The sequence below is a fragment of the Elephantulus edwardii genome, unplaced genomic scaffold, assembly GCF_000299155.1.
Source record: "Elephantulus edwardii isolate Elephantulus edwardi_28Jun2011 unplaced genomic scaffold, EleEdw1.0 scaffold00324, whole genome shotgun sequence".
Taxonomy (NCBI): Eukaryota; Metazoa; Chordata; class Mammalia; order Macroscelidea; family Macroscelididae; genus Elephantulus; species Elephantulus edwardii.
Window position 1 is genome coordinate 2,383,959 of NW_006400074.1, and position 24,624 is coordinate 2,408,582.

General features: G+C 38.9%; 1 protein-coding gene across 1 annotated transcript in view; it reads right to left on the reverse strand.

Moving 5' to 3' along the window:
• BMPR1A (bone morphogenetic protein receptor, type IA) overlaps window positions 1-24,624 on the reverse strand; it is a 79,418-nt gene that overhangs the window by 44,436 nt on the left and 10,358 nt on the right. The window contains exons 3-5 of the mRNA XM_006901395.1: window positions 18,886-18,988; window positions 2,132-2,225; window positions 1,891-1,984 (exon numbers count right to left, since the gene is read on the reverse strand). Coding sequence (XP_006901457.1) covers window positions 1,891-1,984; window positions 2,132-2,225; window positions 18,886-18,988 — 291 coding nt within the window. The remainder of the gene's footprint in view (window positions 1-1,890; window positions 1,985-2,131; window positions 2,226-18,885; window positions 18,989-24,624) is intronic.

The window sequence follows — 24,624 nt, forward strand, 5'->3', positions numbered from 1 at the left end:
ACTGCAACAGAAAAACAAAGCAAGAGACATCACAGTCCCTGATCTCAAAACCCACTACACAGCCATAATACTCAAAACAGAATAGTACTGGTACAGCAGCAGACACATGAATTAATGGGATAGAAAGCAAAACTCAGAAAAGAACCTTTCTATCTATGGTTAAGGAGACAAAAATCTAATTAAGTGGCAAAAATACAAGCTCTAATAAATGATGCTAGCAAACCTGAACGTCTATGTTTAGAAAATGGGGAAAAGATCCACAACCCATACCACACATAAAAACCAAATCAAGGTGGACCAGGGACAAATAGGATCAAATTTAGAAGCTGTTATTTATGACATGAACAGGTCTTCAAATATCGCCCAAAACAGGGTAATGGTAAGCACAATTCAATGGTGGTTAATTTTATAAAATAGAATATATGGAAATTGTATGAAACATAATGTCAATGAAGGAAAGTATGAAACATAATGTATAAGAATTAAAAAAAATTTTACAAAAGAGAGAAAAAGAACTACAAAAAAACCAACATAAGGGAGCTGTGGTGGCCTAATGGCAAGAAGCTACATTGCAATCTGAGAGGTATGTGGTTAGAATCCACCAGAAGCTCTGCTGGAGGAGGGGCAATCTCCTCCTGTACCAGTCAGATCCAATTTGATGGTACACACACACACATGCACACACTCTTAAAAATAAACACCAAAAAAACCCCTACAATTAAAAAAAAAAACAAGAACAAAAAACCCAAAAGACCAAAAAACCAATATAGCCAAAAACATTTAACAGGAGAGGATAAAAGAGATGAATGAGATCCTCAAAGAATTAAATCCTTTGACGCATCAAAAACTTCTCAAAAAGGGTAAAAAGAAAGCCTAAAGACTGGGATAAAAAAATATTTCACAATGAAGTATCTTCTATAAAGAAGTTATCTTCTAATGAAGGGACTTCTATTTAAAATTTATAAAATATTCCAACACTTCAACAAGAAAAAAGCAAACAACCCAATTACAAAATGGTTAGAAGTTATGAAAAGACTCTTCACTAAACAGGGCATTCAGATGACAAACACATGAATGCTCAAGATCACTAGCTATTAGAGATGTAAGTCAAAACAACGAGGTACCAGCAGGGCAATAAACAACAAATGCTGGTGAGGATGTAGAGAGATTGGAGCTCTCATGTACTGCTGATAAAAAGGTAAAATGGTACAACCACTATGGAATGCAGTCTGACATATCCTAAAAAACTGAAAATAAAAATGCCACTCGATGTGTGCACACCTATAATAAATGCAGTATTATTCATAATAGCAAGGACATGGCAGCCGTACACATATCTTCGACGGATAAACTGTGTTACATTCACAGAATGGAGTATTAGGAAACGTAATGACAAAGTAAGGTCAATCTGAAATAATCCAATATTGTGTATACTGCAATTAATAACTGGAACATACGTAACTGACTGGACTGAGGAGAGAGGGAAATGGGAAACCTCTCTAAAGAAAGTTTTATACACAGTTTTTTTTTCCACAGAAATGATTGTGGAGGAAGACAGAGATGCGAGGGGATAGAATGGGAGCAGAGATTAGCCGATTCAGGAGTAGAGTGAAGGGGGGACAATGTAGAGTGAGGATTTGGTAAGACATGGTAAACAATGGCATTATACAATGGTATTTAATGTTATAAAACAAAATGTGTTTAAGTGACTGAAGGAAAACAATAGCAAAAAGACATAAAAATTCAACAAAGCATTTTCAGTATTTTACTGCTTTTTAGAATATTCTGAAGAGAATATTGTAGATTTTCAGAGACTCTGAAAATATTCACAGGTTTTAAAGTAAAGCCACACATTGGGCCTGTCAGTTCCCACTGCCAAATCAATCTTACTTGTAACAAAAGCAGCTGAAGATGATGATCATAGCAACAATGCAGACAGCCATAGAAATGAGCACAACCAGCCACCGGATGCTGAAAAATTGACCTGACAAAAGAAGTAACACATTATCTATTACAGTTCAAAACAAGGAAAGAAGAACTTGAGTATTTTATCAGGAACAGCCTGCTTTTTGTTAAACCACAGAAATAATCTTACTGAAAATCCCACTCACACTTTCCTGGGCTAACCTACCTATAACAGGGGGCAGTGTAGGTTGCAAATACTGGTTACATAAATTGGTCCGACAACATTCTATTGTCCTTCGTAGCTGGGCTTTTGGTGAATCCTAGAGGAAGAAAACAGTAACATTAGAATGTTATAATATGCTAAACTGATAAATAAAATAGTCTCTAGTTCCTCAAAGCAAAAGGGTCTAAAAATGTGCAATTATTAGAAATGTGAAATTTTTTCATGAAATATTATTTTAAAGACTATAGTTATTTTTCTAAAGGACAAGTATGTGTAGATAGTCTTTTTAAATTATAAACACATTTGTAAGTGTCCTCTATTCTAGACTTTGGCATAAATATTTATTAAATATTTACAGTAAGAACATTTCTTTTTCATTTTCTCTTTAAAGATGATTGTTTTAAGCTATGAGGCCTTTTCTAAACAGTATAGGTAATACAGTAAATTTTAACTATAGTTGTAAACTGGCAGAGTAAGAATCTCATAGTAATTTGAGATTTAAATAGATGAGTCTTAAATCAGACTAAGTTAGAAAAGTATCTTAGTCCTAAGAAGTCTGTTTAAGAAAAGTGGAGGAAGGCAGAATAGGCTACAGATTCTGAATGTCACAACTCTTGAAAATAAGTGTCTCAAAAAAGAAGCAAGCTGTAATATACAAAGATGAAGGAAAGGATAAAATACAAAAATCATATTCCTGAGAGTTTATAAGCAGCTGTCAAAAGGCATGTGACTGTGTGGACCACAACAAACTGTGGTTAACTCTAAGAATGGGAATCCCAGTTGACTGTGCTTACGCAAATCCTGTACTTGGACCAGGAGGCAGTTGCCAGAACAGAGCAAGGAAACACTATATAATTCAAAATTGAGAAGGTTGTACACCAGGGAGGTGTCCTATCTCCATACCTTTTCAATCTGTATGCAGAACAGATTATCCAGGAGGCTGGGCTCTATGAGGAATGTGGCATCAATACTGGACGAAGACTCATCAACAATCTGCCTTTGCACATGACAAAACCCTGCTTGCTGAAACTGAAGAAGACCTGAAGCACTTGCTACAGCAGGTCAAGGACTGCAGCCTTCATTATGGATTGAAGCTCAGTATCAAGAAAACAAAGATTCTCACCACTGGGCCAATTAGCAGCATCATGATACATGTTGAAGAGACTGAGACTGTTACCAGCTTTAGTTTGCTTGGCTCCACAGTCAACATTCTCAGCACAATCAGCCAGGAAATTAAAAGATGTACTGCACTGGGAAAGTCAGAGACCTCTCCAAAATACTGAAGAGCAACGATGTCAGTCTGGAGACTAAGGTGCACATGATCCAGGTCATAGTATTTGCAATCACTTGCTATGCATCAGAGAGCTGGACAATGACTAGGGATGACAGAAGGAGAATTGATGCCTTTAAGTTGTGGTGCTGGAGAAGGAGTACTGAATATACCATGGACTGGTAAGAGAACAAATAGGTTCATCCTGGAGGGAATGAAACCAGGCTGCTCCTTGGAGGCAAAGATTCTGAAGCTATGTGTGACATACTTTGGACATGTTGAAAGGAGGAACCCATCTTTGGAGAGGGATGTCATGCTTGGGAGAGTGGAGAGACAGCACAAGAGAGGAAAATCCTTGATGAGATGGATTGACTCAGTGACTGGGGTAATGGGGGTGGTTGTGTTGGAGACAATGAGATTAGTACAGGATAGAACAGAGTTCAGAGCTGTTGTACATAGGGTTGCTATGAGTCGCAGATGACTTGATGGCACATAACAACAACAACAGATCAGATCTGCCTCTAGCATACAGAAAACAACTCTAAAGTCATGAAACACAACTGTGGGTGAAGTTTTTATTTATATAGTATAGTGTTCGACAAATTCTTATTTTGATACTTAAATACTGCTCAAGAGAACTAATACTCTGAACTAACTACTCGACAAGATTTGTCACTGTCAAAGTGACAGCATAAGTTGAGCACACTTTAGGCATGTCATCAGGGGGGCCAATCCCTGGATATTACACTTGGTAAAACGGAGTTGTTGTGTGCTGTCGAGACAACTACGACTTATAGCGACTCTACAAACAATGGATCCAGAGCCTGCCCCAACCTGTGTCATCCTCATGACCTTCACCATGCTTGAGTCCATTGGTACAGTCACTGTGTCAATTTATCTACAAAGTCTTCCTCTCTTTCACTGACCCTCTCCTTTTCCCACCATAGTGTATTTTTCTGGTACCATGTGACAACCTGTCCAGAGTACATGTCATAAAGTGGCACCATCTGTTGACTTTAAGGGACATCATGGAGTCCTCCTTTGTAAACAAAAGAGCTGTAAGACAAGTGTGATATCAGAAATGGATGACCAGTCCTGCTTCTTAATCTGTAAACTCCACTGAACCATGTACTTCATGAGTGATCTTCCCAGTATTTGAAATACTGATGGCATAACGTCCACCATCACAGCAATATGCAGGCCAATACAGTAGGGGAAAATGCTCCTGAAAGGATGGTGAAACTGTGTGTCACATATCTTGGGTGTGGAAGGGTCAGTCTTTGATAAAGGACGTCAAGAAGGTCAGCGAAGGAGAGGAAGACCTTTCAGGAGATGGAGACACAGTGACTGCAAAAATGGGCTTGAGCATGACAGAGATTTTAGGGTGGCTAGGAGTTATAGTGAACTCAATGGCACCTAACAACAACGGAAATAAGAAGTGTTGGAAACTAGATAGTTAAACGTCTTAGTACTTTTGTCTAGACTATAGAGTTGTGTTACATAGTTTAGCCCATTTATGCACTCCCCCCAGTTCACTCCCATCCAAATCAATTTGTTAATTACAAAGCTCTAGATTTACAACAAGGGAACACGGAATGGTTTAAAATCAAGAAAGGTATACATCAGGAATGTATATTTTTTCTACACTCCTCTGATCTGTATACTCAACAAAACATTCCAAGAGTTGAATTATGTGAGGAAGAATGTGGCTATCAGGATTCGAGGAAGGCTCCTCAATAATGTGCATTTTGCAGATGACAACACCTTGCTTGATGAAAGTGAGGAGGACTTAAAATGCTTGCAGCAGAGGACTAGAGCCTGCCATATGGATTATATCCCAACATGAAGGGGGGGGGAATCCTCACCACTAGGCATCATCATGCTAGATGGAGAAAAGACTGAAGCTCAATGATTCCATCTTATGTGGACTCACAATCAACACCCTTGGTACCAGCAGACAGGAAATCAAGATTTACTGAATTGGGAAAGTCTGGTGCCAAAAACTTCTCCATAGTACTATGAAGCAGTGTTATCAGTTTAAAGACTAAAGTGAGCCTGATTCAGGCCATGGCCTTTTCAATTACTTGCTATGCATCTGAAAGCTGGATAGTAAAAAAAACAATCAGTGCCTTTGAGTTGTGCTTTTGGAAAAAAGAGTACTGAAAATCCCATGGAACTGACAAAAGAACAAGTATATGTTAGGCAAAGTGCAACCATTGATCTTTAGAAGCAAGAAGAGGGAAGTTTTGTCTCCTGTATTTGGGCAGGGCCAGTCCTTGGAAAAGGATATGCTTGGAAAGGTTGCTTGTCAGCAAGAGAGGAAGACCCTCAATCAAATGGACTGACACAGTGACTTGTAACAATGGGCTTGAAAGACATTAGAGCTGGTGCAGATGGCACCTGAGAGGGGTAGCTGACTTAATGGCACATAACAACAATATTTATTTCCAAAACTCCAAGGCCGCTGAATCAATTTTTAGTTAGTTATGAGAGCAGACTGTCTCATTCTTCTCACAAGGAGTGGCTGGCATGTTTCAGCTGCTGACCTTTTGGTGGTTGTTATTGTTGTCTTTATACACTGTCGAGTTGGGACTGACTGACAGCTGACACTCCAGTGGGATTTCAGAGACTGTAAATCACTTGGGAGGAGAGTGCCCCTCCTTCTACAGAGCAGCTGGTGCATCTGAACCACGTGCTTTTGAGATTGCAGTGCAGCTCCTTTCCTGTAGGCCACCAGAGTTCCTTTGTGGTTGTTGCTGTTATGTGCTGCTGAGTTGCCTGTGACCATAGCAACCCTAGGTACAGCAGCTCTGAACCCTATCCTGTCCTGAACCAGTCTCACTGATTCCGACACACCTACCCCATTCCCCCTGTCACTTTGTCAATCCATCCCATCCCGGATCTTCCTCTCCTGCGTTGTTCCTCCACCCCTCCCCAAGGACCGGTCTCTTCTGGCCACATGCACAAAGTATGTGAGATGGAGTTTCAAAATCCTAGCCTCCAAGAAGAAACCTGGTTTCACCTTCTCCAAGACAGACCTCTTTGTTTTCTTGGCAGTCCATAGTAGTTCAAGATGCTTCTCCAGCACCGCAATTCAAAGGTGTTGATTCTTTTCTGTCATCCTTAGTCAATGTCCAGATCTCTGATGCATAGCAAATAACTGGATCAGGCGCACCTTAGACTCTAGAATGACATCACTGCATTTCAGTACTCTGGAGGGGTCCCTGACAGATTTTCCCAATGCAATTCTTCTTTTGATTTCCTGTCTGCTGGTGTCAAGAGTGCTGATTGTGGAGCCGAGCAAACTATAACTGTTTAAAACCTCAAACTCTTCTGCATCTATCATGGTGCTGTCAATTACCCAGTGGTGAGAATCTTTGTCTTCTTGATGTAGAGCTTCAATCCATATTGAAGACTAAAGTCCTTGACCTTCGGGAGCAAGTGCTTCAGGTCCTCCTTAGTTTCAGCAAGCAAGGTTGTGTCATCTACATATGTAGGTTGTTGATGAGTCTTCTTCCAATCCTGATGCCACCTTCTTCCTCATAAAGCTCTGCTTCCCGAATGATCTGTTCTGCATATAGAATGAAAAGGTATGGAGACAGGATGCATCCCTGACACACTCCTTTCCTGATTTTGAACCATTCAGTGTTTCAGTGCTCTGTTTGAGGACTGCTCCTGGTCCAAGTATAGGTTTTGAATGAGCACAATCACATGTTCTGGGATTCCCTTTGCAGTTAGCAGTCCAGTATTTCACACTCTGCCGGCAGAGGTTATTTCCAAATTTACACTGCTGATTTTTACCTACCACCAAGTTGGAACTGACCCACAGCAGACCTTCTGGTGCGTGTTCAGAGGCAGTTAATTGCATGATAGGAGACTACCCATAGTTACCCTATGGGAAGAGCTGGTAGATTCATGCCTTTGAGATTCCCACAAGGCTTCTTACAAGGAGACCACCAAAGCATTCAGAAAACAATAGATTCTGAATTATATCAACTATGTGGTGGGGTATACCAGGAAGGAATCAAGGAACACCATCAAGGTTTCCTTACATCTTGCTATTACAAAATTTATTAAGGATTGTAACAATATGGTTCAATTATCCTCTTATAAAAGATACATGTAATACTGTAAATGACGCTGCCTTTGCTGAGCTGATTATCCCAATTTATCAGGTTTTCTGGTTTAACAACACAACTTTCCATGGACTGCTCCACCAGAGCCAACTAATCTGATATTTTGAAAATAAAAATTAAGCTGAGAAAATATGACTTAAACAGCAGATATTTATATTACACGTATATTGATGTTTTATATATTTTAACAATTTTTTATGAATTTTTTATACAATAAATTACAGTTTATTAATTAATTAAAGCACTTGATCAACTCCTTATATCTTCCCTTTCTCTCAACTCACTTGCTTATTAATTTCTGTTATCATCTCCTTCCCTTTCTATCCGTGGTAAAAACACCCAGGAATGATTCTGAGTGTAAATATTCTTAGTTTTTTATAATAGTGGTCAACTGTTCTTTTGTGACTGATTTCTGTCACTTATATTCATATACATGTAATTGCAGTGTTTCACAACTTCTTCAATGTTTTTAGTATGCTTAACACTCTAGTTTGTGAATGTCCTGTAGTTCTGTAGCCATTAACCTACTCATGGACACCTGAGCTGTTTTAACCCGTTGGTATTGTCACAGTGCTGCAATAAACATGGGTGTATGTTTACCAGTTTGTGTTCCAGCTCTTATTTCTAGCTGTGACCTTTCTGATAAATAATCCAGCCTACAGGCAGGAGGGAAAATCAAAGCCTAGGCAAAGAATATCACTTGAATCTATGAATCAAACATTGCTGTGGAGTCAGAATTAACTCATAGTTGATGCTACATCAGGTTCAGAAGCTTCAAATCACATAGAAGGGGATCCCTTGTTCACTTACAACTCTGTACGGACCACATCGCCAGAAATCCAAGTATGTGAAATACTAGGAAGAAAAGGATTAGTCTAAAATGAAGTGTACCGCTGTCTTCAATTTAAGTGTTTAATGGGCAGTGATATTTACCAAGCTAGGCAGAAAGAGAAATTATTTCCAAATTTTTGTTGGGTAATTCTAAGAACTGTATCTCCCTCATCATATTTAAGCAGATATTTAAATGTTTTTATCATTAATTTAAATTCAGCAAAGTATTACAACAAAATGTGCCAAGAGGTAGAGACAGAAAATCAAAAGGGACAAACTCACACAGCATTTCTTAAGCTGAAGGAACTGAAGAAAAAAAATTCAAGCTTCAAATTGCAATATTTAAAGACACAATAGGCAGAATACTGAATGATCCAAGAAGCATCAAAAGGAAATTAAAGGAGTACACAGAGTCACTGTACCAAAGAGAATTGGCTGACACAGAAGAATTCATAAAACCATATAACCAAAATAAACCATACAGAAGCATATAACCAAGAGGCAATGGTGATGTAGGAGGAAGTTCCAGCTGCTCTGAAGGAACTGTTAAAAAAACAAGGCCTCAGGAACTGATGGAATATCAACTGAGATATTTCAGCAAACAGATGCTGCCCTGGACATGCTCACCAAGTTGTGTCGAGAAATTTAGAGGACAGCTACCTGGTTGACTGATTGGAAGAGATCTGTATTTATTCCCATTCCAAAAAAGGGCGATCCAACAGTGTGGAAATTAACAAACAATATCACTATTATCTTATTCAAGCAGAATGTTGCTGAAGATTATCCAAAAATGACTAAAATAGTATATCAACAGAGAACTGCCAGAAGTACAGGCTGAGTTTAGAAGAGGCTGTGGCACTAGGGAGAACACTGCCAATGTAAGATGGATCTTGACTGAAAGCTGAGAATACCAGAAGAATGTCTATCTGTGTTTCACTGACTATGCGAACTGTGTAGATCACAAAAAATATTGTGGCTAACCTTGAGAAAAAAAAAAAAAAGGAACTACTAGAAAACCTGATTGTGCTCATGGAAAATCTATACCTGGACCAAGAAGTATCATCAGAATAGAACAAGGAAAACACTTCATGGTTCAAAAGCAGGAAAGGAGTGCATCAGGGAGCATCCTGTCTACCTTTCACTCTATATGCAACAGATAATTCGAGAGGCTGAATTTTTTTAGAAGGAACATGGCATCAGAATTGGAGGAAGACTTCAACAACTTGTGTTATATAGATGGCATAACCTTGCTTGCTGAAACTGAGGAGGACCTGAAGCACCTGCTGCAGAAAGTCAAGGACTGCAGTCTTCGATATGGACTGAAGCTCAACATCAAGGAAACAGATTTTCACTACTGGGACAACTGGCAGCATGATGATGGATGGAGAAGAGATTGAGATAATTAACAATTTCAGCTTAGTCAGGTCCACAATTAGCTCTCCTGGAAACAGGAGCCAGGAATAAAAAAATTAATTGGAATAGGAAATTCTGCTGCTAGGGAACTCTTCAGAGTGCTGAAGGGCAGAGACTAAGCTATACCTGATCTAGAACATGATCTTTGCAATTACTTGCTATGCATCAGAGAGCTGGACAATGATTAAGGATGATAGAGGAGGAATCGATGCCTTTGAGCTGTGGTGCTGGATCAGAGTACTGCCAAGAAAACAAACAGGTCTGTCCAGTAGATGGTAAAACCAAGATGTTCTCTGGAGGCAAGGATTCTGAAGCTCCATCTCACAAACTCTGGGCATGCTACCAGTCCATGGAGAAGGCATCATGCTTGGAAGGGTGGAGCAACAGCACAGAAGACGGAGACCCTCGATAAAATGGATTCACACAGTGACTGGGGTAATAGGAGCAGGTCTATCAGAGAGAGTAAGATTGGCTCAGGATAGGAAAGGGTTCAGATATATTGTACACAGGGTCGCTTTGAGTTGCAGGCAACTCAACGGCACACAACAACAAAGAATATATTAATTTTGGCTTACTGTACATAATGACAGAACAGTGTAAGGTTTTCTGTTTGCTTAATGCTGACATGTTATCCATATTGAAAGCAGAAGCTTTGATATTTTGCAACAAGTGTCCTCTGTGAGCAGGCAAGGTTGGGTTATTCACATAATATAGATTGTTGATGGGCCTTCTGTTGATGCCACGTTCTTTTACTCCATCTTATTAAACGAGTTAGATTAAATAAGTATGGAAACGATGCAGCTCTGATGCATATCTTTCTTGATTTTTAAACCACGCAGTTTTCTCTTGCTCTGCTCAGACAACAGCTTCTTGGTTTAGGTGTATCATGAGCACAATTAAAGTGTTCTGGAATTTCCATTTTTCTCAATGTTAGTCATAATCTGTTTTTGATTCACACAGTCAAATGTCTTTGTTGTTGCTGTTGTTAAGTACCATCAAGTTGCTTGCAATTCATAGCGACTCGATGTACAATAGCTCTAAACAACCAACCTCACCGTCTTCAACACCCCCATTCCCATCCCCCTAATCACTGAGTCCATAAAGCACCAACAGACATCTTTCTGGTATTCACTGTCTGCTTTCAGGCAAGATCCACCTGACAGCAATGGTATGCTTGCTACCATAGCCTCTTATAGATTCAGCTTCAATGTCTGGAATAATCTCCAATACAGTTTTACTTGAGTGCTTGTTAATTCCCACATCATTCTACTGGATTACCTTTTTGGGAATGGGAAGAAATATGGATCTCTTCCAGTCAGTTGGCCAGGTAACTGTCTTCCAAATTTTTGGCACAGATGGGTGAGCACATCCACTGCTGTATCAATGTGCTAAAATATGTCCTCCATCAGTTCCTGGGGCTTTGGTTTTTGCCAGTGATTTCAGGACAGCTTGATCTTCCTTTACTACCATTGGTTCTTGATCATATGCTACTTCCCAAAATGGTTCTTGGTCAATCAACTCTTTTTGGAAGAGTGACTTTCTGTATTCCTTCCACCTTCTTTTGATACTTCCTGAATTATTCAAGATTTTGTCCATGGCATCTTACAACATTTGCAACTTGAGGTTTTGTTTTTTCAGTTCTTTTAGCTTGAGAAATGCTGAGTAAATTATTTTCTTTTGATTTTTTTTAACTGCAGCTCTTTGCACATTTCATTATAGTACTCTGCTTCATCTTCACAAGTTGCCCTTTGAAATTTTCTGTTATTTTTACCTCAGCATTTACTTACTTTGTTTGGCTTCTTTACACTTTAGTGAAATTTTCAAAGTTCTGACATGCATTTTGGTCTTTTCTTTCTCCCTTATTGTTGTAATGACCTGTTTTTTGCTTTCTTCATGGATGCCATCCTTTCTTCCTGATGCCATCCCACAACTCATCTGATCAGGTGCTCAATGCTATAAATCTATTCTTGAGATGGTTTTTAAATTGAGGAGACTCAAGGCTGAATTTTGGTTCTTGTGGACTTGCTTCAATTTTCTTCAGTTTCAACCTGAATTTGCATGTGAGTTAACTGATAGTTTGTTTCAGTCAGCTCTTGGCCTGGTTTTGACTGCTGATATTGAGCTTCTCTCCAAAGACTCTTTTCACAGATGTAGTCAATCTGATTTCTATGTGTTGTTGCTGTGTTTTGTCAAGTCAGAACCAATTTACAGCTGACCAGGTTATCCAGAGGCAGTAAATTGTATGGAAGACTGCTTATCTTTTTCCTGAGAAATAGTTGGTAGATTCAAACCACATGCGTTGGGGATTGCAGTGCAGCTTCCTATCACTAGAGCTCCCTGATGTGTGTGTTTTGTTGTTGTGCACTGTAGAGTCGGAACAGATCCAGAGCTGACCCTCCTTGATTTCTGTGTAGTAGAATCAAAATGACACAGCAACTAATAATCACAATTATCCATCTTAAAGAAAGTATTTTTAACAGAAATATTAATTTGCTATATAATTTCATAATTTTTAATAAAGACTTTCTAAAAATCCCATAATGATCCTATTCTTTTCAGGGATCTTGTAAATCTTGAGGGGTAAAGAGAGAAAACTATTTTTGATAATCAAATGTATTTAACATCCACCTGTTCCAAACTTTTTGGGGAACTAAATAAAAGGTTAGCCATCTGGAATCACCAGCCGATCCTCAGTAGAAAAAAAGAGGCACTTTGCTGTTTTCAGATTCACAACTTTGGAACTGATGGAAGGTTGCTATGAGTTGGAAAATCATAGTAAGTGGGCCATGGATAGTAATGCTCTCTAAACAGAAACTATACTTAAAATTAAAACACTGGAAACAATTCAGGGCTGTTTTGAAGAGTGGTTGTGTAAAGAGATGTTCTGTTCTTTGGCAGATGACTATTAAACAATAAAGCTAAAAGTCACTGCTATTCAGTTAGAAATTACTCACTGTTGACTATTTGCAAAGTATGGACTTAGTAACAAAAATGAGGCCAGAAATAGACTGACTAAATTCTGTATATGCAACAATTTATTCACAGCAAGCAACTTTAAAGAATAAGACAAAACCCAGCAACTTTACACATGGACCTCATTAGACTGACTACATCTATGTAAAAAATTGTTAGAAGCTCAATATCAACAGTCAAAATCAGGCCAGGTGCTGACTGTGGAAAAGACCATCAATTATTCATGTACAAGTTCAAATTGAAGCCAAAGAAAATAAAAACAAATCCACAAGAATCAAAACAAGTTCTGAGTCATCCTATCTGAATTTAAAAGTGAATAGATCGGAAGCACTTTAACACCAATCATTGAAGATCAGAAGAGTTATGGAATGGCATCAAGGATAACAAACATAAAAAGAACAAAAAGTTATTATAAAGGAGAAAGGAAAAACTAAAATGAATGTCAGAAAAGACCCTGAAAATTACACTAGAGCATCAAGAAGCCAAAACAAAGGGAAGAAATGCTCAAATAGAAGAGCTGACGAGAGATTTCAAAAAGGCAGCTTGGGACGCTAAAACAAACTACAATAATGGAATGTGCAGAGACCTAGAAATGGAGAGTAAGAAGGGGAAGAACTTGCTCAGCCTTTCTCAAGCTGAAAGAATTGAAAACAAATTGAAGCCACAAGTTGCAATATTTAGAAATGCTGTAGTTTTCAATATGGATTGAAGCTCAACATCAAGAAGACAAAGATTCCCACCACTGGGAATTGGCCATGACAGATGGAGAAGAGATTGAGATGGTTAACAATTTAAAGCTTGCTCAGCTCCAAAGTCAACATTCTTGGCACTAGCAGTCAGGAAATCAAAAGACTAACTGCACTGGGAAAATCTGCCATCACAGACCTCTCCAGAGTACTGAAAAGCAATGATGTCATTCTAAAGACTAGCATGCCTAATCTAGACCATGGTCTTTGCCATTACTTGCTATGCATCAGAGAGCTGGACAATGATGAAAGATGACAAAAGAAGAATTAATGCCTTTAAATTGTGCTGAAGAAGAGTCTTGAACATAACATGGACTGCCAAGAAAACAAATAGGTCTATCTTGAAGAGGGTGAAACAAGTTTCTCCTCAGAGGCTAGGATTTTGAAGCCTCATCTCACATACTTTGGACATATGGGCAGGAGGAACTGGGCCTTAAAGGACGACATCATGCTTGGAAGGGCAGAGGGACAGTGCAGGAGAGGAAGACCCAGATGAGATAGATTGACTCAGTGACTAGAGAAATGGGGTTAGGTGTGTAGAAATTAGTGAGACTGGCTCGGGACAGGGCAGGCTTCAGAGTTGCTGTATATAAGGTCTCTATGGGTCACAGGCAACTCAATGGCACAGAACAAAAACAACAAAGGCAAAATCTTAAATGATCCAGGAAGCATCAAAACAAGATGGAGGGAATACACAGAATCACTGTACCAAAACAACTGGACAACACCGAAATATTTCAGGAAGTACCGTAAGATCAAGAGCCAATAGTAATGAAGCATAAAGTACAAGCTGCACTAGAGAGATGTGATACTAATTCAAATGATAGATGTAGCCCTGGACATGTTCACCACTTTATACCATGAAATTTGGAGGACAGTTGCCTGGCTACTGACTGGAAGATATCCATATTTGTTCCCATTCCCAATAAAGGTGATCTAACAGAATGAGGACATTAATGAACAAGATCACTCACCAATAATTATTGTTATGTACTATTGAGTCAGAACCGATGCCCACTACAACTACTCCTATTCAATACTGTACTGAAAGTCATAGCCAGAACAATTAGGGAAGAAAAGAAAGCATCCAAAATAACAAAGAGGGAGGTCAAACGAACTCTATATGCAGATGATATGATCATGTTTACATAAAACCCTAAAGACTCAACAAACAAGATTGTCAGACTGCACAATCTGCTGGGTAAGGGTAAAGGAAATGGGAAAGATCTGGCAGGGACCTGAAAAGACAGGGTGGGCATAATCCAATGGCCATTGTTAGGTGGGCATAGTCCAATGGTGATTAATTTTATAAAACATAATGAATTGGAACAATTGTATGAAAAACAATGTGAATGAAGACTAATGTGAAACACAATGTATATGAACTTTGTAAGCAAACCAATATATATAAAACGACTGTTAGACTTGGTAGACCAATTCAGCAGAGTAGCAGGATACAAGATCCACATACAACTATCAGATGGATTTCTCTACAGCAACAAGAACATACTGAAAAGCAAGTAAGAAAAGCAGTATCATTTAAAACAACCATCACAAGATGAAATACTTAGGAATAAGCCTAACTAGATCACAAAAGATCTTTACAAAAAACCTACAAAACACCACTAAAATAAACAGTGTTGTTTTGTGCCACTGAGTTGGAAAAGACTCATGGCTGACCTTCCAGAAGGTTTTCAGATGCAGTAAATCACACTGCAGGAGATTGCCTAGCTTTATCCCATACAGCAACTGGTGGGTTTGAACCATGTGCATATGGACTGACAGTGCCACTAAATCACTAAGCCAACAGAGCTCCCTACATTGAACAATAAGAGGTCTAAATAAATGAGAAAATATTTCCTGTTTATGATCAGGAAGACGCAAAACTGCAAAATGACAATCTTACCTAAAGCAATCTACAGGTTCAACACAAGCCCAATACAGACAGCAATCTCACTCTTCAAGGAAATGTGTACCATCAAGTCACCCAGCAGGTTTTTAGAGGCAGTTTAATTACATAGGGGAAGACTGCCCATCTCTCTCCCTCGGAGCAGCTGATGGACTTGAATTACATTGCCTCTGGGATCGCAGGGCATGTCCTTACCACCAAGCCACAAGAGCACCCTCTTCAAGGAGCTAGAAAAGGCAATTTCTAGTTTCATTTGAAAAGGAAAGAGGCCCTGAATAAGCTAAGCTCTTCTGAAAAATAAAAACGATGTAGGGAAGAAACGTCACACTCCCTGATCTCAAAATCTATTATACAGCTGTAATACTCAAAACAACATGGTATTGTATTGGTACAACAGGCTCATAAACCAATGAAACAGGATCTAGAAACCAGAAACCAACCCATTTATCTACAGTCAATTGTTATTTAACTAGAAAATGAAACCTGTTAAATGGGGAAATGACAGCCTCTTTAACAAATATAGCTAGCAAACAAAATCTACCTTCAGGGAACTGAAACACCTTATTCCACACACAAAAACCAACTCAAAGTGGATCAGGTACCTAGGGGCAAACCCCCAAACCATAAAGATCATCAGAGAAAACGTGAGAACAAATTCAGAAGCCTAGTTTCTATAACATGAATATGTTTGCAAATAGCCAAAAATGCTAGGAGAGTGTAAAATCGACAAACAAGATCTTCTAAAAACCAAATCTCTATGTGCATTAAAAGCTTATTTTCAATATGATGCAAAAAAGTCCACAGCCAGGGAAAGTATTTGGCAATGACATCAAACAAGGGGTTTATAACTAAAATTTAAAGAATACTAAAGTGCCTCCACAAGAAAAAGATCATAAATCCAATCACAAAAGGCAAAAGGTGTGAAAACACTCATTAAGGAGGATAATCTATTGCCCACCAAACACATGAAAAAATGTAGAAAATCATCAGCAAAGAGATGCAAATAAAAACAACAATGTGATACCATCTCACTCCAGAGGTAACATAAAATTTAACATGATGGTAAACAATAAATGTTGGTGAGTAGGTGAAGATAATGGAACTCACATGCACTGTTAGTGGGATTGTACAACTACTATGGAAGGCATTCAGGCATTTACTCAAAAAGCTGAATATAGAAATCCCATATGACCCAGCTATTCCACTACTAGGAATATAACCCAAGGAAATCAGAACTTGAGGCACAAAAGGACGTATGTTTACATGTGTTCACTGCAGCATTAGTCACAATAACAAGAATATAGCAACTGCCCAAATGCTCATCAACAAACTAATAGATTGAGAAATTATAGTACATTCATACAATGTAATACTATGCTGAACTAAAGAACAAAGAATTTTTATAATACTACACATCATGGGCAAGTCTGAAGGACATTATGTTGAGTGAAATAATTCAGTCAAAAAGGACAAATACCTCCTGTGATAAGAGGAAAGTAACTGAAGGGTGAGAAGGGTGGGAATGGAGATAGCATAGTCAGAGAACACAATAAAAGATCAAGAGAAGGGGGATCAACCTAGGAACAACTAATGAAAGGACAACATGGTTACTACAATTAACAAACAGGATCAAGATATTTACAGCAATTCGAGCAGAAGAAAGTGGAAGTGGTTGTTCTTGTTGTTGTGTACTGCTGAGTCAGAAAAGACCCATGGCTGCTCCAGCAGACAGTTAAACTGTATGGGAAGAAACTGCTTATCTTTCTTCCATAGAACAGCTGGTGGATTCCAATATAGGGTTGGCAGCACAATTACGTACCACTAAGCCACCAATACTCCTAGTTAATGGGGATAAAACATACTTGGGAGCAGAAATTAGTTGACAAAAGGCTGGGTGAAGGAACAGGCAGGGTACAATGGAGACGTGATGATATGGAGTGATAAAAGGTATTGATCCGTAGTAAATAATTACATAAAACAATGTGTCTACCAGATGCACTGCTGGAGGAGGAGGAGCAATCTCCTCCTGTACCAGTCAAATACGATTTGACGGTACACACACACAAAGTAATAAAATAAAATTTAAAAAAATTAAAAAAACAAACAATGTGTCTGACTAAAAATAAAATGGTGGGGCAGAGAACAGAGTTGAGGACCTTCCAGGCAGCTTCACTCTATATCACACAGTGGTTCTGTTAGAGTCAACCTAGCAGCATACTCAACTTATTGGGCCTCTACTGTTTGTCAACTGACACACATGCTTTACACATGCTATCTCATTCTTTATGGACAAGAAAACTATTTAAAAGAAAAAAGCTCCTTGTCAACGAGTCACAGTACAAGGTAGAAGGACTTGGACTCTTAAAAAAAAACAATTTTTTTTTAAAATCATAGACTCTTAATAACTAATCTATACTGGTCAGCTCTGTACTGGTTCCAGCTTGACAGTATACAGTAACAACACAAGACATTGGTTATTACTTCTGAGACCAGAGTTCTCACAATACTACTATTGTTGGTATTTCTAATATACAGTTTAAAACTTTACAAATGATTGTATTTTATAAATATGCTAATGAACTAACTGTTGTAATGAGTACTTCTGAGTAGGAACCAATCTACAGATGACCCTCCAGAGGGTTTTCAGAGGCAGTGTAATGTTTAAGGAGGAGATTGCCCATCTTTCTTCCACACTATTCCTTGGACAGGGATATCATGCTTGGAAAGGTGGGCCTGATGGTTAAGGAAGAAAGACCCTCAGCTAAGTGGACTGACACAGTGATGGGAGCAATGGGCTCAAGTGTGTCAAAGAGAATGAGGACGGCAAAGGATCCAGGGTTCAGATCTGTTGTTCACAGGGTCACTATGAGTCGTACTCACCTCACAGGCACCTAACAACAAACAACAGTATCTCTTTAGAAGCTCCGAGGGTACAGTGCTAACCCAAAGGTTGGCTGTTAGAAACCACCAGCTGCTCCACAGAAGGAGAGTCAAGCTGGTCTGCTCCCACAGATCAGAGATCTGAAAATCCTACCCCAACAGGTGGTTATGTGTCACAACTGCCTTCAAAGGAGTGAGTAACACCTCCATGGTATTGTTGTTATGTCCTGGTGAATGAAAACTGACTCACAACTGACCCTACAGTGAACTGTCCAAGGCAGTTTACATCTTAGAATAACAAACACCTTAAAGTCCTCTCAAAAAATTTCACAATATATAAATGAATATGTTATCATTTATAAATGAGTATAGTTACCATTTTGCAATGACAATTTAGAAACAGAATTAAAAACTTTTCATTACAGTAAAATAATACAGAACGTCAACTGCCACAACTACCTTACTTGATTTCAAAGCTAAACTTATTTCAGAACTTTGGCTCACATGATGTTCAGATCAGGCCCATTTCTCACAGAGAAAATTTATGCACTTTATTTTGCTCCCCACCTCTTCTTTGCAAATCTCAAATGAAATCTTACCTTGCACTGAAAATCAGATCCTTCATATTTCATACACCCGGAAGCTAATGTGGTTTCTCCTTGGTCATCTTCTTCTATGATGGCAAAACAATGTCCATTAGTTCTAGGAGGGGAAAAAGAATGTTTAATTTTTACATTACCATAAAGTACTAATTAAACCCTGAGTTTGAACAAGATCAGTACCGAGGGCTACATTCGTGTGTAATTTATTGGCAAAACTAATAAACTGAACTAAGATATAATGGGTCAATGAGAACCTATGTATGTTGGAAATGGACGGGGTTTTTTTTATTCTGATGTGTGTATTCTTCTTTTTTCTCTCGTGTACTGTCAATGGATCCATGTGGTACAGGAGACTGCCGCTCCTTCTCCACAGGAGCATGTGGTGGATCCAAACAGTGTGCCTTCCTGGCCTAGTGGCAAGAAGCAGCACTGCAATCCCTTTTCTTTGACAGCCACTCATGATAGGAAAGCTAAAGGGTGAAATTTTATAAAATATATAACCTTAATGTTTCAAACCATACTTAAATATCTGTGTCTTGTTCTTAAGATATGCAATAATTACACAGATAATAACAAAAAACCAAACTTCTTTTTGAAACATATAAATGAACTGAACTCTAAAAAGTGTACCTGGGAAGAACAGACTGACATCCTGAAAGGTACATTTTACTCAGGGTTATGGGGTGAAGTGGGAGTGGGGGGGATAGGGTACTTTTTGAGAGATTCGTTTTCAAGAAATTTACACAAATATATGTACACTGTTGTTGCTGTGTGCTATTGAGTTGGAACCCACCCACAGCAGACTCTCCAGCAGGTTTTCAGCACAAAGATTGCCTATCCTTTTCCCCAAGAACTGGTGGATTCAAATCAAGCAGTTGTAAATCTAAGCATCTACAGTCAATGACTTTTGACAAGGTAGTCAAATCTGTTCAGTGGGAAAGAAAAGAAGTCTCTTCAACAAACAGTATGGGCAAAACAAAATTTCCACAGTCAGAAAAAGGAGGTAAAATCCATACTGCACTTTCATACATAAAAATGAACAAGGAACTAAATGATTATTAAATTTAAAATCACAAAGTTCTTGAGGGAAAAATAAAGGAACAAAACTTTGGGATTTAAATTATTTCAATGACATCTCCAACACAAGCATGGATGTATGAGCAACAGAAAACAAAATAGATAATTTGAACTTCAAAAAAAGTGAAACACTTAAGTTTCAAGAAAAGACTATTATAGAGAGACATGCTAGACTTGGGGGGGGACGCGACACCTTTGAGAATAACAGAACCGTCACAAATATGTAAAGTTACATGAAAAGGATTTGGATATTATAGCTAATGTTAGATGGACCTTGGCTGAAAGCAAGGAGTACCAGAGGATTGTCTGTGTTTCATTGATTATGCAAAGTGTTTGACTGTGTGGGTCATAACAAACTGTAGCTGACTTTGAGAAGAATGGGAATCCCAGAACACTTGACTGTGCTAATGCAAAACCTATTACTCTGACCAGGAGGCAGTCGTCAAAACAGAGCAAGGAAACACTGCATGGTTCAAAATTGCAAAGGGTGTATGCCAGGGATGTGTACTATCGCCATACCTTTTCAACCTATATACAGAACAGATTATCTGGGAGGCTGAGCTCTATGACGAGAAGTGTGGCATCAGGACTGGTGGAAGATTTCATCATCAATCTGTGTTATGCAGATGACACAACCCTGCTTGCTGAAACTGAGGAGGACCTGAACACTTGCTGCAGAGTGTCAAGGACAGCTGCCTTCAATATGGATTGAGGCTCAATGTCAAGAAGACAAAGATTCTCACCACTGGGCCAACTGGCAGCATCAGGATAGATGGTAAAGAGACTGAGATTGTTAACAGCTTTAGTTTGCTTGGCTCCGCAATCAACACTCTTGGCACCAGCAGCCAGGAAATTAAAAGATGTATTGTAAAGGAGAAGTCTGCTACTAGGGACCTCTCCAGACTACTGAAGAGCAATGGTGTCACTCTGAAGACTAAGGTGCGCCTGACACAGGACATGGTCTTTGCAATCACTTGTTATGCATCAGAGAGCTGGACAATGACTAGGGAGGATAGAAGGAGAATTGATGCCTTTGAGCTGTGGTGCTGGAGAAGAGTACTGAATATACCATGGACTGCTAAGAAAATGAACAGGTTTGTCCTGGAGAGAGTTAAACCAGGCTGCTCCTTGGAGGCAAGGATTCTGAAGCTTCATCTGAAATACTCTGACCAGTCTTTGGAGAAGGACGTCATGTTTGGGAGAGTAGAAGGACAGCACAAAAGAGGAAGACCCTCTATGAGGTGGATTGATTCAGTGACTGGGGTAATGGGGGTAGGTGTGTCGGAAACAGTGAGATTAGCACAGGACAGAGTAGGGTTTAGGGCAGTTGCACATAAGGTCGCTATGAGTTGCAGGCAACTCGACGGCACATTACAACAACATTTACAACTTAACAACAAAAAGACAACTCAATAAAAAAAAAAACAAAAACAAAAAACACAGGCAAAGGACACATACAAATAACGTCACTAAATAACCAACAGACATATGAAAAGATGATGAATGTCATTAGCCATTGTTGTCCTTGTTAAGTACCACTGAGTTGAGTGCTTACGACTCATAGTGCCCTATGAACAACAGCGCTGAACCCTATCACACCCTGGGTGCTCGAGGCCACCGCTGAAATCTGTATGTCAATCTACCTCATTGAGGGTCTTCCTCTTGTTCACTGGCCCTCCTCCTTTCCAAATATGATGTCCCTTTCCAAGGAATAATCCCTCATAACAAAAAGTGCAGCCAGAGTGCTCTACTGAAGCAAGGATAGGGAGGCTTGTTCTTCTAAGGACAATAACATGCTTATGTATGTAAGAAACAGCTTCACTGTTCTTGCTTCATCAGCCATTGGGAAACGCAAATCAGAACCACCATGGGATACCGTTTCATTCCAATAAGGATGCCCAACATATCCACCACCACAACAAAAAAAAGGACAATCAAAATAGCAAAAGTTGGAAAGGATTTTGGGAAACGGAACTTTTTTCAGCCACTGTTAAGTTAGTTGCTAGTAAGAATGGAAAGGGATACAGATATTGTGGGAAAAAATCTGGAAGTTCTTAAAAATAACCCAAAACCCAGTAACAAAACAAACAACCACAACTAGTTAGAGCTTTCACGTGGGGATCTAATGGAAGTGACATGAGCAGGCATACGCACACATAATGCACTACAACACTACACACAAAAGGAAAAGATGGCAACAGCCTACGTGCCAGTGAGGGTTAATGCTCCATGTCATCAATGAGGATTAACAAGCAACCGTATCTGATTAAAGGGGAGGTCTCACAACCAGGGTCCATGTGGACTCAGTCATCTCTGTGATAAAATGGCAGAGAAATTTCTGTCCAGTCACCACTTGGCCAAGACACTGGCAAATTCTACCAAACATTCAGAGAACTGCCATCACTCCTACTTAAATTATTTCAGAATACAGAAAAATAACGAACACTGCTGGAATCAGGTAAAGACACCGTCAAAAAAGAAAATATAAACTAGTAACGTTCATGAACACAAGACATAGAAATCTGAGCCAAGAGAATCCAACAAAGTTATTCCAAAAAATAGCTCATCATGATCAAGTGGGATTCAAAATTGGCAAGAAGGCATGGTTTCTTGGACATGAGATAAACAACCAATGTAATCCCATTAAATCAATAAAAACAGAAAATCACATAATTACTTCAATTGTTGCTGAAAAGGCTTGACAAAATCTAACACATTTTCCTGATTAAAACACTCTAGAATGAAGACCAGAGAGGAATTTCCTGAACATAGTTATGGGCACATACATGAAACCAACAACAACATTATCCTCATTGGGGAGAAATTAAAAGGCATTCCCCTGAAGAACAAGACAGACAAGGATCCTAATTAGCATTACATCTATTCAGTATTGTACTGGAAGTCCTAGCTAGAGCAGTAAGGCACAAGAAAGAACTAAGAGGCATCCAAATTGGCAAAGACAAGTTAAGGCCTCTCTCTATGCCAATGGTATTAGAGTGTACCCAGAAAACCCTGAAGTCTCAGCAAGAAACCTGTTAAGTCAACAGACCAATCAGAAGAACAGCAAGATACAAGAAACAAAAATCAGTTGGATTTCTCTACAGTACCAAAAAGAACATAGAAAAGATAGTAAGAAAAACAATACCAATTATACTAGCCAATCACAAATGAAACAAAAGACCCATATAAAGAAAAATTACAAAACAAAAAAAGACATAGATAAATGGAACATAGTATGTTCATAAATAAGAAGACTATCCATGTGAAAACGACAATTCTACCAAAAGCAGATTCAATGCAATCCCAATACTGGTTATTGCCATTTCAGAGCCATTCTTTAGGGAGCTAAAAAAAGGTATTTTCCAAGTTTATCTGAAAAGGAGTAAGACCCCAAATAAGCAAAGCTCTATGAAAAATAGAGTAGGAGGTATCATATTCCCTGATCTCAAAACCTACTATACTCCCACAGTAATCAAAACATCATGGTGCTGGTACAGCGTCAGACACATTGGTATAGACCAATGCAATAGAACAAAAGAACCCAGAAACCAATCCTTGACCTTTGGTCAACTGATCACAGGCAAGGAGACAAAATTCACTAATTAGGAAAACTACAGCCTCTTTACCAAATAGTGCTGGCAAACTGGACAAAAAGACTGACATTTCACACCACATTCAAAAACCAACCCAAGGTGTTAAGGGATATGGGGTACAAAACAGAAACACCTACAATAATACAGATCATGAGAGAAATATAGCAATACATTTAGAAGCCCTAATTGATGACGTGGGAGCTCTGGTGGCCTAGTGGTAAAGAAGCTGTGCTGCAGTCCCCAAGGCACAGAGTTTAATCCACCAGATGCTCTCGAGGACAAAAATGGGCAATCTCCTCCAGTATGATTTAACTGCCTCTAAAAACCTACTGTCGGGTCAGCTATGGGTTGGTCCGACTTGACAGTAAACAATGACAACAATCTATGGCATGAGGAAGTTCTGGTGGCCTAGTGATAAAAAAGCTGTGTTCCAATGGTGAAGGATTGCCATTTGAATCCGCCATCTGCTCTGTGGAGAATGATGGGCAACCCTCCTGTAACCAGATGGATTATCAGCTATTGGATGGTTCTGACTTGAGAATAAGGAACAACAATCATCTATGGCATAAAAACATATAGAATTAAAGAGAACCAAAAGTTTACAACCAGGAGAGAAAAGATAAATGGGACCTTCTAAAAAGAAAATCTTTGTGTACATCAAAAATTTTCACCAACAGGGTGAAAATTAAGCCCAAAGACCAGGAAAAGGTATTTGGGAATGGCCTATATAACAAAAGACTAATATCTAACATTTCTATTCCAGCATCTCAACAAGAAAAAGACAACATCTCAATTACAAAATTATCAGATGATATGAAAAGATTCTTCACCAAATAAGATATTTAGATGGCCAACAAACACATGAAGAAATGCTCAAGATCACCAGCTATTAGAGAGGTGTAAGCTAAAACAACAACAGCAAAGTTTAATAGGACCGCCAACAACCAGTATTGGCAAGAATGAGAGAGACTGGACTTGCATGCACAACTGGAATCCAACAACCACTATGGAAAGCAACCTGCATTTCCTCAAAATATTGAAAATAGAAATCCCATCTGACCCAGCT